The following is a 12,262-nucleotide window of genomic DNA, read 5'->3' as shown; positions in this document are numbered from 1 at the left end:
TTATCTTTTTGTGGTTTATTTGCTGCATTGCTTAGACAAGTAATAATAATGTCGCCTTCGTAAAAAAGGGGTCAAGTGCAGGCGGCAGACAAAAAGATTACCAAACATCATGCGGCATGAAGATGGAATTGTCTTGAAAGAAAAATAACATGGGAAATATATGCTTTTGGGGAAAAGAAAAGAAGTTTCCAAACTAATGTCTTTTCTTTGACTATCTTTAAAAATAGTAATAATAAATTTGTGTGAAAAAAGATATTGAAATAAAAATGAGAAAGATAATAGATAAATAAAAAAATAATAGATACATTTTGAATTAGTGAATATCAAAAACTAATTATAAAAAAATAATGTAATATAATTAAGGCTAAGGAAGTAAGAAGTACTGTTGGATATGGCTAGATTGACTCGGCTATTCATGCTGATCAAGAATATATATGATTTATAGGGTCGAAAATGACTTCTTCACATTGTGACAAGCTTCTGACTAAAATTGTTTATTTTATTTTTAAATTGTCGTGAATGAATTATAAATAATTCTTTTTTAAACAAAATTAAATAAGTTGAAATGATAATTAAATATTTATCAGTGAACCCGCTCACCACACACTTGACTGATAACAAGAAAACTAGTTTTTCTGTTGAAGTAAAAGTGTTTTCCAGTGGCTGTCAAACTGTAAAACGCGGAAATTGGTGTAAAGCTTTGGAAATAAAATAAAAAAAAGCTAAAAATAGTATAAAAAATATATAATGACTAAAAATTTAAAAAAATATAAAAAAGAATATTAAACAATTTAAGTCAATCAAATATAGGTTTACTGTATAAATATTTAATTTACTAGATCTCCCTTTAAAATTACCAATAATTTGGTTAAGTGCAAGTCAAAAATCAAGGACAACATTTAAGCAAAAACCGGCGGCACGCAAGAAAAACAAATGATAAATACATAAGTAAATAATTAAATATAAACAAAAGCGAGCAAAGACAGAAAGTATAACTAAAGCTTTGCTTTTTCTATTAACAGTCACCGCCGCCAAGCACTGCGAGCATGTCACTGCAGTGGCCCTCAAACTGTGCCAGGTATTTGGTCTACCTGATGGTGATCTTTCTGTTTGCACAGCACCTGGCAGACGCCTCCAGTCAGATCGATGTGGATGAGGATCTGAGGCACTTGCTGGGACGTTGCCAAAGCGGCAGTGAGGATTACAACGAGTGCATGCGGCAGGTGTTTAACGATCTGCGAGCCTACTTTACAACAGGTGAATGAGTGAATTAATTGTCTAATAAAACTTAGCATTGCAATATCTTTTTTTACAGGTGTGCCCGATTACAATATTAAGCCCTTTGATCCACATCATTGTACTTATGTGGAACTGAGGCGAGGCGACTCCCAGGGCATTGGCAGTTTTCGGCTGATCTTGCGCAATGTCTCCGAGTTCGGTTGGTCGCGATCCGAGGTGACCAAGTTCCATGCCGACCCCGAGGACCAACGTATAGTCTATGCCCAGTATTTTCCAGAGAAGAGCCTCGAGGGCCAATATGAGTTTGCCGGCAAGATGCTGGGCAAGGAGATGGGGCGGAAAGGTCATTGGAACTTGACGCTCTATGACTACAGGTGAGTAGTTTGTATTTGTATGCAATTTAAATTACTTATTTATATATATATTTCATAGTCAAACCACCAGTGTGCGTCGCATTGGAGAGCCGGGCTCTCTGATCAAGGTGCATGTGGAGGTGGATCGCATAGGCGGCATGGAGCTGCACATTGAAAACTTATTAAAGGGACAACCGCTGAACCAACTGGCGGACGGAGTGATCAATAGTATGTGGCAACTAGGACTACCCTTTATCAAACCCATGATCAATGAGCTAGTGAGCTCTGCATTTACGGACATCTTCAACGAATCCTTTCGTTACTTTCCCCTCGAGAAGTTTCTTCCACAAACCTCATCTAGCTATTAATTATTATGTTTTGTAGGATTTATTAACCGAACTGCTGCTTTACAAAGGCTAGTTAATTAATTAATTAAAACACACACACCTTAGACATCGGCCAATGTGCTGGCTATCAATTCGTTGTGGGGCCTGGGCTTCGGCGGCTGCAGAGCCATCAGTGAAAGGGTTCGACCAAAGAGTTTCCTCAGCGAGATGACCACGTAAGAGGAGGTCTGCAGTTGCTGATCCACGGTTTCGTACAGTAGCTGGTAGGCCTGCTCCAGCTCTGGCGTTAAGGTGGCTAAATCATATAATAAATTAATGAAGAGTTCCTTAATTTCATTTCATTTACACTTACCTTTCTGTTGCTGCAGCTGCTGCTTGCCCAGGTCGAACATGAAGCGTAGGTAGCAGAGCTGATTGTACAGGTCCCGCTCTGTATACTGGCGCAGCAGGCTGCCACTCCGGCATTTCTGACACAACGGCCGCCGCATCTCCTTCTTCAGGGTGTGGGTGCGGGTATTGTAGTTGCAATCGGGATGATCGCACACCAGCCAGTTCTTGTAGAATCTCTGGACATGTCGCCGTATCGTGAGCTGTAACTGATTTCGAACGCTGGCCAAATACTGAATCGGTGGAGTCTGGCACTCGGCATTCGAGCATTGTTGCAACACGGGAACATGTGAATTATTTGGTCCCGGTCGATAGGCAGTGGCCATAAGCTGCTCCGTCTGGCATGCCACGCACTGGAAGCGGAAGGGTTCGCAAAGGCGGTAGAGCTGGAGAGTGGTCTTGAGCAGGGATTCGCCTTCTGATTGCTCTGTGATCTCACGCTGGGTTCTGGTGAAGCGAGTGAAGTTAAATATATATAGTTTATAAGATTACCTTAAAGAAAATATAAACATACCTTTGTGCATTTTGTCGGAATTTGGTTGGATCCATGCCCAGGCACTCGGCAATGCGACTGGCATCGGTTCCCTCGAGCACCTCCACCATGCGCGTGACCACCGGATGGATCTGATGTCCCAGATAGTAGTCTGTATCCAACTTCAGCTTCTCCTCGCTACTACTCTTCAGTTCTTCCATGTGATAGGCCCGCTGCATGGCGGCATTTGTGGTGCCATCCAAACAGATTACATAGTCCACCATGTCGCCCTTTTTGTAACGACGATTGCGTTCCCGATTCATCCGAAGTGCCACCTGGACATGGGGCAATGAAGCACTATTGGCATATTCCTGGGGTGCACGTGTCAGCTGCTTGGTGATAACAAAGAGGGGCAACGGTACAGCACCTTCTGCTATTTGATTTTTGATCTTCTCCAGCTGGGCATGAACGTCATCCAGTTTTTCCTCCAATTGCTTCTCGGCAAGAACTTCATCGAGCACAGCTTTGCCAACCATCACGGCCAACTGGGACCAATCGCGACGGACAATGTCTAAACCCTTGTGCTCCTGTTCCCGCTTTAGGTTACCCTTTGAATCCTTGCTCAACTTGACGGCAGCATATTTCTTCTTTTTCAGCAAAAGCAGGCAGGAGAATACTCCATCGATATCCAACTCCAGCTGCTTGTACATTTTGTTCACGCTCTGCTTGATGCTGTGTCCAATCTTGTAGACCTGATCATAATCCGTGATATTGGTGTTGATCATCAGGGAATCGGTGTCACCGTAAACCACATCATAGTTCAGCTTCTGCACAAGTTGCTGGGTGTTTGTAAGGATCTCCCTGCCCTTGTGGGTAACCAAGGCAGCCAGATGCTGGGCAAAGAATCGGGAATGTGCAAAACCCAGGCAACCGTACATGGAGTTTGCTGTGAGCTTCAAGGCCATCTGTCGAATGTGATACTGCATCTGGAGTTCAGGCGAGAGATCCGGCGCTGCCATTAGCTTCTTCACCTCCTTTCGTGACTCCACCAAACGTTTCAATTGCAGCGGCAAAATGCCAGGATCGGTTTTCGTATCCGGCAGCGTGGGCAGCTCATCCGCATCCACTGGCTGCTGGACCGTGGTGAAGCATATGTTGTACTCCTGAATTATGCTCGGATACAGCGAGTTGAAGTCCATTAGCAGGACAAACTTTTCATAGAGTCCTTTCAATGGTTCCAAGACCAAGCCACCAGCATAGGCGGCACCTTTTTTCCTAGCCGGCAAAGTGGCATCTGTACCGGCCAATGTCGCTTCCATATCGCCACCGCCTGCAGCACCTCTTCTTGCAGGCGCCTTCTTATCCGGCACTATATAGTTCTTCTCATGGAATGCATGGAGCAACAGGAACTCATTTCTTTCAGAGCGACCTCCTTGGAGGGTCCTGGTCATGGTATTGCCACAAATATTCGTAATTTGCAAGGCCAAAGGCATAATGTTCAGTTCGCACATTAATCGGAGTAAATACGAATTATCCTGCATCGTCAGCGATATAAGTTTTGTGATGCTCTCTCCCTTCTCGTACATCTCGAGCAGATCATCGGCATTCACCTCCATTCTCTCCGATTCTTTTAGCTTTAGAACTTGTTGACACAGAGTTTGGAGATCATAGGATCTGGCTCTAATACACTCCTCTGCCGAACGCTTCACATCGCACACCATTCGACCCACAAAATGATCGAGTAGACGTTTACCAAAGGATTGCGTCATCCGAAGACGACCCATTCGGGACCACTGGGGTATCTTTAGGGCCACAATTTGATCCGTGATTACATTCAGCTGACAGTCCATGGCATCAAAGGTCACAATAAGATCCGCATCAATTTGTTGGTACTGAGCTAGAAACCAACTGAGGAGAGCTCTCTCCGAATCGTGTTTATAGATCTTCGTGGACTTGTATTTGGCCAATTCCAGATTCAAATCCAGGGGCCAACTGACCACAGCCGGACGTGTCAGGCCACACATATGACGATTGAATGCCGGCTGTGGGGCAGGTCGATCAATATGGAAACGATTGTGTGCCAGCATCGAGATCATACATATCTCATTTCTCATGGTTTTCGGATTCATCGATGTGCGAACATTGAGCGCCAGCAGTGTTATGGCCGGGGGTGGCGCTGGTTTCCCTCTGGTTTCCTGCACCAATTCCACATTCTTGGGTTCCGCAAGGGTCACCTCGGTTTTGCACCAACTCATGGGAGCGGAGGGGACCTTAAAGCCACTCACCTGTAACCAACAAGGGCCCTTAATCTTCCGATCGAGCAGGAAACGTTCCATAGCATTGGTGGTGGAACCAAAGATATGAGCAATGGAAGCGTATTTCTCCCCAGCCGGCAGGATCGGTGGCGCTGGCTTCTTGCCATCGTAGTGAACTTCCAGGTAATCACACGTCTGTGGCACTTCAATTCCAATGGCATGGTGGGCGAAACTCTTGCTCACCTTCCGCGAACGAAAAGATTCCAATTTAAGGCCACTGGCTACTGCGCTGTCGAACTCCTTGTAGATGTCCGCCACGGTTACCTTTTGATTGGTGGGCTCCTTGGAAATGGGATCGAGAAGCTGTAACGATATGTGGGATATTTGATAATATTCGAAAGATATAACACCAAATTAACCAAATTAGCTTTTGAATACTGGGAATCATTGAGATAATATCATGCTAGTAGGCACACTTATTTCTGAGCTCAAAGATGCCCGTCAGATGCTTTTAAACATATCTTAACGGGATCAGATATAAGCGAACAATCATTTCTTCTTGACGAATAATGTTTATATTCATAATAGCAATTAAATAAATAAATAATAAATTCGGCACGTGACTTTAACAATGCCCTTTAACTGGAAGGCGTATGTTTGAAGTTGCTATGTGCCGATTTAACTGATCTGACGCACATTTAATTTCAAGCATCAATTTATTGCTAGGCAAGTTGTACATTTTCGCGTCCAGCTGACACACTTGATCATAAATTTATGCTAGAAATTTAATTAAAACGAAACAAATTAATGAAATATTTTGTAACGCATGCCCATTTGATTACAATCAACTCTTTTGAGTGAAGCATCCAAATATCACCCTTTTCTTCTTCCTTCTGCTTGGGTAATAAATAATTAATAAATTTATTGCTAGCAAGTTGTACATTTTCGCGTCCAGCTGGCACACTTGATCATAAATTTATGCTAGAAATTTAATTAAAACGAAACAAATTAATGAAATATTTTGTAACGCATGCCCATTTGACTACAATCAACTCTTTTGAGTGAAGCCCCCAAATATCACCCTTTTCTTCTTCCTTCTGCTTGGGTACTTTATAAAGCTGTCAATTGGCTGGGGGCTCGTTCAGTATCATCATGAAAACACACATCGCACAATTGATTTTCGGCTTTCTTCTGGCTTCCATTGTGAGGTGAGTGGAAAGACTCTGATAACGATTTGACTGATAACTGTCTTTGTGCCAGTTCTGATGGGACATCTGGTCGCCTGCTGCCCATGGTGATCAACACTTGGGGCTATCCTGAAGCAAACATTAAGGCCTGGAGTGTCCTGAACTTGAGTAAAGGTGGCCTGGGGCAAACACTCAATGCCGTGGTGGAGGGCATATCCGAGTGCGAAAGGCTGCAGTGCGGAAAAGCTGTGGGCTATGGCGGGTGTCCTGACGAGCAGGGAGACACTTCATTGGACGCTCTGGTCATGGATGGCAGAACCATGGAAATAGGTGCAGTGGCTGATCTACGGCGCATTAGAAGTGCCATTAAGGTGGCACGGCATGTGCTGGAGCACACCAAACATACATTGCTGGTAGGTGATGCAGCTGATGATTTTGCCAATGAAATGGGATTTCAAAACGAAACGCTGAATACATCTGAATCGATGGAATTTTGGATGAAATGGAGGGCGAACAACTGTCAGCCAAATTTCCGAAAAAATGTCCATCCCGATCCGAAGGTATCCTGCGGGCCGTATTCGCCCCTAACCTCCTGGAAGGACGATATCAGTCGAAGCGAATATGAGATCGGGCCCAATAACCATGACACAATCACTATGATCGCAATCGATGAGGAAAGTAACATCCATGTGGGCGCCTCCACAAATGGATTAAAGTATACGATTCCAGGACGGGTAGGAGACTCGTCAATTCCGGGAGGTGGCACCTACGCGGATAACGATGTGGGAGCCGCCATAACCACCGGAGATGGTGATATTATGATGCGCTTCCTGCCATCACTGCTTGCTGTGGAGGCCTTGCGAGCGGGTAAAACGCCGGCGGAGGCATCTAGACTGGCCTTACGGCGCATCGGGAAGTACGAATCCAAATTCGATGGCGCAGTTGTGGTCGTGAATCGTTTGGGTCAGTACGCAGTAACTTGTCATGGCTTCGAGGGAGAGTTCTCCTATATGGTAAGCAGCCCGGCTTTGCCCGATCGCCCGATGCGAAAGGAAACCATCAAGTGTACAATGAGCAAAGAGGAACTAGAGGCATCATCATTTTAGGTGATGCTTAAGTACAAGAATTATGTTCATGATACTATAATAATGAGTTAAATGTGTAACTAAGAAAGATTTAAATGACAAAAAAAAACTATAATAAACTGATTTTATAATACTCACAAACTGTCGGGGCAGCAAATATAAAACTCGATTAATATTCTGGACTCGAACACACACAGACTTTCCATCGGCGGTACGTCCGAAGAGAAAGACTTCGCCGGGCAGCTTAATGGGATCTTCCCAGGCCTCCCAATACCAGAAGCGCAAGTGTTGCTCGTTGGAAGCAGAGGTAGAAGACTCGGACTCCGCCTGATCCCCGGCAAGCACTGACTTTTCAAAGTCATCGTCCATTTGGCAGATGGACTCCCAATTGCTGAGTAGCTTGCTCATATCCTCGGGTGAATCATCAGTTGCTTCCACTGCAACCACTTTTTCGGATGGTTTCTTTTCTTCTACCACCTTTTCCGCCGCTGCTGCTTTACGATTCTCCTTTGGTTTTGGTTTTTCCTTTTCGACATCAAACTGGTTCTCATCATCGTCCAGACAACTGAAATCCATATCATTATCGGAAAAGGGATCTTCGTTTGGGGTTTCCTTTTCCTTGGCAGCCGGTACAGGTTCCTTTTTAATTTGTGAAGTGGAAAAGGTAGTGGCCACCTTTTTATTGGGAACCGTTGCCTTGGGTTTAAGAATGCGTTCCAGCATTTCGTGATCACTGCTGGCCTCCGCTTTCTTTCGCTCCTGCTCCTGGACTTTGATGTTGTTGAGGAAACTGTTCATGTATTCCTTGGCAGCGGCAGCATCCGATTTTCGCGAGGCAACTGCAATCTTTGCTGGAGCTATAACCTTTTCCACTTTTCCGGTGGTCTCTCCTTCTTCGTGCTTTTCCTCCTTAATTTCCCCCAAAATATCAGCCAGAATATCGTCGTCTTTCACACTGTTTTTGATGTCCACTTTTTTGGGAACGGCGTTGCTGAAGAGATTCTTAATGGAGGCCTTGCCCTTGGCGGGTTTTTCCGCTTCTCGGGGCCGTTTTTTGCTGTTGGCCGGGGCAACTCCCTTCTTCCTTTTGGAATCCTTTGGCTCTTCATCAGAGTACTCATCTTCGTCTTCGAAGAAGTCGCGTCCATCTTCGGCATAGCCAGTGCCATCTGTAAAGGAATGGTAATGTCAGCCACATGTTGTGTTGGATTCCCTAAGTTCGGAACTCACCCTCTTCGATCCAGTCCTCGCCGTACTTCTCCTGTGCCCTCTTGGCATACTCCCGCTCATCCACCACCTCGTACACATCGTCCACTTGGTCCTCCACCTGGCATTTGTTCTTCGTTCCCTTCAGCTGACGCAGTCGCTCCAGGGCGGCAAATCTACCATTTTTGTCTATGCGCTGACGCTTGACGCGCGGACCAGCTAAAATGCCAGGGTTTAATAAATATAACATTAATGTAACTATGTAAAGCACTTACAAGGCGATTCGGACATTACAACAGCTTGATTTTTGTTGATTTCGCTGTGTTATTGTAGTAATTTTCGTTTTTGCAGCTGGGTTTAGGCGGGAAATTGGTAGTATGACCGCGCATCGATAACGATACAAAATACCAGATGACCTGAAAATTATACCATTATATACTACAAAAATATTCTAAAATTTGATACAATTTAAACGATTTTAGTTATGTTTATTTATTTAAATATATCTTAATTAGTTAATTATATAAGTATTTAATTGGTTGCGTTCCCCAGAACAACCTGATTACAGATCTGAACTTTTTTGTTTACAAAACTTCTAACAAAGGCCCATAGAAAATCGTTTTCCACACCACAGACTTTTTTGGAAATATCGGAGTTCAAAAATAAAATTTAGTTTTTTTCAGCTCTCATACCCGTGTGAAAAGAAAGGGGAATTCGAACTAGTTTTGACATTCTATTCAGACTTTGATCTTTTATATGCTAAATTGAATAATTTTAGTTTAATATAGTCTACCATCACTACATATTAACCCCGCGTGAGTTGGCAGCACCGCATAAGCCATACGAGTTGGCAGCTTACCGTTGTGAAAAATTTAAAAGTTGGCAGCTCTTCATACCCGTGCGAAAAAACAAACGAGTTGGCAGCACCCGTGTGAAAAAAACCTGAAAGTGAGTCGGAGCTGTTACTTAACCAAATTTTTGATTTTAAACAACTATTTTGCACTTGCCAGCCATCATGCTGAGAATCACCGCACGTAGCTTGGCAAGCGCTATGCGCAACACCGTGGTCCCGACTTCTACCCGTGTGGCGGCCGTTCGCAGCCTGCACGGCACCGAGGAGTCCGCGGAGGAGTTCGATAAGCGCTACGAGAAGTACTTCAGCCGCGAGGGCATCGACGGCTGGGAGATCCGCAAAGGCATGAACGACCTGTTGGGCATGGATCTGGTGCCCAGCCCCAAGATCATCGAGGCTGGCCTCCGCGCCTCCCGTCGCGTCAACGACATCGCTTTGGCCATCAGGTGGCTGGAGGGTTGCAAGGACAAGTGCGGCGACCAGAAGGCCACCCTCTACCCTTACTTGCTTGAGAAGATCACTCCCACGCTCCAGGAGCTGGGCGTGCCAACCCTTGAGGAGTTGGGCTACGACAAGCCCGAGCTGGCCCTCAAGTCTGTGTACGATGCCTAAGCCTCTTAGTTTAATTTCAAAACAGAGGAACACAAACACACACACTGCAGACACACTAGCTACACCCATCCTATGTATGGAGCGGATGAACATGTTGTTGGATTAATGTAATAAACGGAGACTGGAGTGGATTGGAATACACAAAAACGATGCGTTGTTTCCCTCTTCTTGGTTACGTAATGCCCAGGTTAGGGGGATAAACAATCTACGCCGGAAGTTATTGCAACAAATTCGTTTATTTCCCACCAACTATTTCCACTTGGCAAGCAGCTCGGCTGCCTTGTCCAAGTTCTCCTGCTTCTTGATGAAGCAGTAGCGTACAAAGTCCTCTCCCAGCGGCTTATTGGGCTCGCTGTAAAAGGCGCTGGGTGGAATGCCCTGCAGACCCATATTCTTGGTCATCCACTTGGTGAACTTGTAATCGCGGTGCTTGTCCGGTTCCGAGCTGAGGTCTACCTTATCCGCCAGCGGGGACCAGTCGGCCAGCATGAAATAGCCGCCCTCAGGAATGGTGGGACGCATGCCGGCGTCGGACAAGAACTTGGCCATGTAGTCTCGCTTTTGCTTCAGCTCGCGCGGCAAGCTTAGGAAATAGCTCTCTGGCTTTCCGAGGCGGGCCAGCTCTACCTCAAAACTGCGCGCCACACCCTCCTGCAGGGGCGTGGGACAGGTGTATACGGAATTCTGGTGGACCATCTGCAGGTTGCGAATAAGCTGGGCGGGACCGTAGGCCCAGCCGATCTTCCAACCGGTGACCGAGAAGGTCTTGCCAGCCGATCCCAGCGTGATGGTGCGGTCCCACATGCCGGGCAGCGTGCAGATGCGAATGTGCTCCGCTCCGTCGAACACAAGCCACTCGTATACCTCGTCCGAGACGCACAGCACGTTCCACTTGCGGCACAGCTCGGCGATCCGTTCCAGCTCCTTTCGGTTGAAGACCTTGCCGATGGGATTGTGCGGGGTGTTCAGAATGATCATCTTGGTCTTTGAGTTGAACAGTTTCTCGAATTCGGCGTCGTCCAGAACCCAATCCGCTGAGCTGATTGGATCGGTTCCCTCCGTCTGGCGCTGCAAGGGGAGCAGAGATGTATATAGTGAATCGGATTCATTCACTTATTCCAATTTTCCTTACCAATTTCAGGGGAATGAAGCGCGGAACACCGCCAGCCATCTTAACCATGGGCTCGTAGCAATCAAAGAAGGGTTCAATAATGATCACCTCATCGCCAACGTCCACGTGCCCCATGATAGTGGAGTACAGGGCCTCATAGGCGCCCGAGGTGATGAGGATGTCGGTGAGGGGATTCAGCTCTTTGGAGACGAGACCGCTGTACAGCTTGGAGAGCGCCTGAACCAGACGAACATGTCCATAGCCGCGGGTATACTGATGCAGGAGCGGATTCTCATCCTTGGCAATGTCCGCCAGCGAATGGGTCACATACTCGGGGGCGGCGTCATCGGGAAACCCCTGGCCCAGATTCAGAGGCTTGTACTGCATGGCCAGGGCGATGTATTCGTTCCATACACTGGGCGTACTGCCCTGCAATCGCTTGGGCAGATCGAACTTGTCCATGTTGCTACAGGTGGCAGCGGTCTGTTGATGACGTTGAACTTGAAACTGGAACTGATCCCGGAGGCTTCTTGTGGCAAGGCGGCGACAACTGCGGAGCATCTGCAAAAGAGAGTATGACCTTAGTGGTGGAATCTTTCCCGTTTTTGCTAATCGCCGCGTGTAGATTTATGGCGCAGATAAGCACGCACTTTGTTGTTGGTCAGTCTGGGTGTCTGATCTTAATAATAATGCTAAAATATCACTTGTTAAATGCAATTGTTTGAGCTTAAATGCTGGAGTGACGTTGCATAATGCACTGAAATTTGATTAGACCAAGGCAGTGTCTATAAGTAAATAAGAAATTGTTTAGGGCGCTTACACTCACACACGCATACACGCAATAATATGCAAATAAACAAATACAAATTAAGAATTTTAAATTATTATAATGGGACCAGGCGTTAGGCACTAATTATGTGCTAGAAATTGGCAGCACTGTTCTTATCTGTGCAAAGTTCCTTGATATTAGGCGGCAGAAAATGGGCTACAATTTTAATTGATAGCTGAAATTTTTTAGTGATCAAGAAAAAAACATAAAATATATCAAAAGAAATACCTTAAAATGCTTCAGTAAAACAGTTATTGATAAACAAACAAGACGACTGGCATAAAGTGCTGGAAAGCACCACACCTGATGATGTTATGCCCATCGAT

The 12,262-nt window shown here is 45.6% G+C and overlaps 5 protein-coding genes across 7 annotated transcripts; 3 read left to right on the top strand and 2 right to left on the bottom strand.

Annotated features, from left to right (window-relative positions):
- The first annotated feature begins 941 nt into the window (after positions 1-941).
- Positions 942-2,034, top strand: Jhbp16 (Juvenile hormone binding protein 16). The gene is made up of 3 exons (XM_020958196.2): positions 942-1,257; positions 1,316-1,613; positions 1,672-2,034. Exons 1-3 carry the CDS (start codon positions 1,047-1,049, stop codon positions 1,958-1,960), a joined length of 798 nt encoding a protein of 265 aa, XP_020813855.2. The 5' UTR covers positions 942-1,046; the 3' UTR covers positions 1,961-2,034.
- Positions 1,957-8,947, bottom strand: PolA1 (DNA polymerase alpha catalytic subunit). Its single transcript, XM_020958312.2, has 6 exons — positions 8,807-8,947; positions 8,556-8,750; positions 7,464-8,494; positions 2,841-5,416; positions 2,292-2,773; positions 1,957-2,234 (listed from the first exon to the last, which is right to left on the bottom strand). Exons 1-6 carry the CDS (start codon positions 8,820-8,822, stop codon positions 2,041-2,043), a joined length of 4,494 nt encoding a protein of 1,497 aa, XP_020813971.2. The 5' UTR covers positions 8,823-8,947; the 3' UTR covers positions 1,957-2,040.
- Positions 6,162-7,466, top strand: LOC110188424 (putative N(4)-(beta-N-acetylglucosaminyl)-L-asparaginase GD10667). The gene is made up of 2 exons (XM_020958149.2): positions 6,162-6,261; positions 6,314-7,466. Exons 1-2 carry the CDS (start codon positions 6,206-6,208, stop codon positions 7,344-7,346), a joined length of 1,089 nt encoding a protein of 362 aa, XP_020813808.2. The 5' UTR covers positions 6,162-6,205; the 3' UTR covers positions 7,347-7,466.
- Positions 8,948-9,206: 259 nt separating the features above from the next.
- COX5A (Cytochrome c oxidase subunit 5A) lies at positions 9,207-10,143 on the top strand. Its single transcript, XM_020957884.2, has 2 exons — positions 9,207-9,479; positions 9,542-10,143. Exon 2 carries the CDS (start codon positions 9,547-9,549, stop codon positions 9,994-9,996), a length of 450 nt encoding a protein of 149 aa, XP_020813543.1. The 5' UTR covers positions 9,207-9,479; positions 9,542-9,546; the 3' UTR covers positions 9,997-10,143.
- A 70-nt stretch (positions 10,144-10,213) lies between these two features.
- On the bottom strand, positions 10,214-12,111 carry LOC110188229 (kynurenine aminotransferase-like). 3 transcript variants are annotated; one of them, XM_020957881.2, is made up of 3 exons: positions 11,934-12,111; positions 11,129-11,668; positions 10,214-11,064 (listed from the first exon to the last, which is right to left on the bottom strand). In XM_020957881.2, the coding sequence occupies exons 2-3, from the start codon at positions 11,666-11,668 to the stop codon at positions 10,246-10,248; spliced, it is 1,359 nt and encodes a 452-aa protein (XP_020813540.2). In that variant the 5' UTR covers positions 11,934-12,111; the 3' UTR covers positions 10,214-10,245. The 3 variants fall into 3 exon arrangements, with proteins under 3 accessions (XP_020813540.2, XP_020813539.2, XP_020813538.2); XM_020957880.2 differs by having other exon boundaries at positions 11,928-12,045; XM_020957879.2 differs by having other exon boundaries at positions 11,758-11,995.
- Between the last annotated feature and the right edge of the window lie 151 nt (positions 12,112-12,262).

This window comes from Drosophila serrata, unplaced genomic scaffold, assembly GCF_035046125.1.
Source record: "Drosophila serrata isolate PLE 108 unplaced genomic scaffold, ASM3504612v1 contig_241, whole genome shotgun sequence".
In the NCBI taxonomy this organism is placed as follows: domain Eukaryota; kingdom Metazoa; phylum Arthropoda; class Insecta; order Diptera; family Drosophilidae; genus Drosophila; species Drosophila serrata.
Note: the sequence above shows the minus strand (reverse complement) of the source record. Positions and strands in the feature narration are given on the sequence as shown.

Bases quoted from the DNA above. Each gene is read 5' to 3' on its own strand.
- PolA1 (XM_020958312.2), bottom strand. The intron at 8,495-8,555 runs GTGAGTTCCGAA...ATTCCTTTACAG, and splicing joins CGAGGACTGGATCGAAGAGG to ATGGCACTGGCTATGCCGAA. The intron at 2,774-2,840 runs GTATGTTTATAT...TCGCTTCACCAG, and splicing joins TTCCGACAAAATGCACAAAG to AACCCAGCGTGAGATCACAG.
- LOC110188229 (XM_020957881.2), bottom strand. From the start codon at position 11,668: ATGCTCCGCAGTTGTCGCCGCCTTGCCACAAGAAGCCTCCGGGATCAG. The intron at 11,065-11,128 runs GTAAGGAAAATT...CTCCCCTTGCAG, and splicing joins GCTTCATTCCCCTGAAATTG to CGCCAGACGGAGGGAACCGA.
- Jhbp16 (XM_020958196.2), top strand. From the start codon at position 1,047: ATGTCACTGCAGTGGCCCTCAAACTGTGCCAGGTATTTGGTCTACCTG. The intron at 1,258-1,315 runs GTGAATGAGTGA...CTTTTTTTACAG, and splicing joins GCGAGCCTACTTTACAACAG to GTGTGCCCGATTACAATATT. The intron at 1,614-1,671 runs GTGAGTAGTTTG...TATATTTCATAG, and splicing joins TTGACGCTCTATGACTACAG to TCAAACCACCAGTGTGCGTC.
- LOC110188424 (XM_020958149.2), top strand. From the start codon at position 6,206: ATGAAAACACACATCGCACAATTGATTTTCGGCTTTCTTCTGGCTTCC. The intron at 6,262-6,313 runs GTGAGTGGAAAG...TCTTTGTGCCAG, and splicing joins CTTCTGGCTTCCATTGTGAG to TTCTGATGGGACATCTGGTC.
- COX5A (XM_020957884.2), top strand. From the start codon at position 9,547: ATGCTGAGAATCACCGCACGTAGCTTGGCAAGCGCTATGCGCAACACC.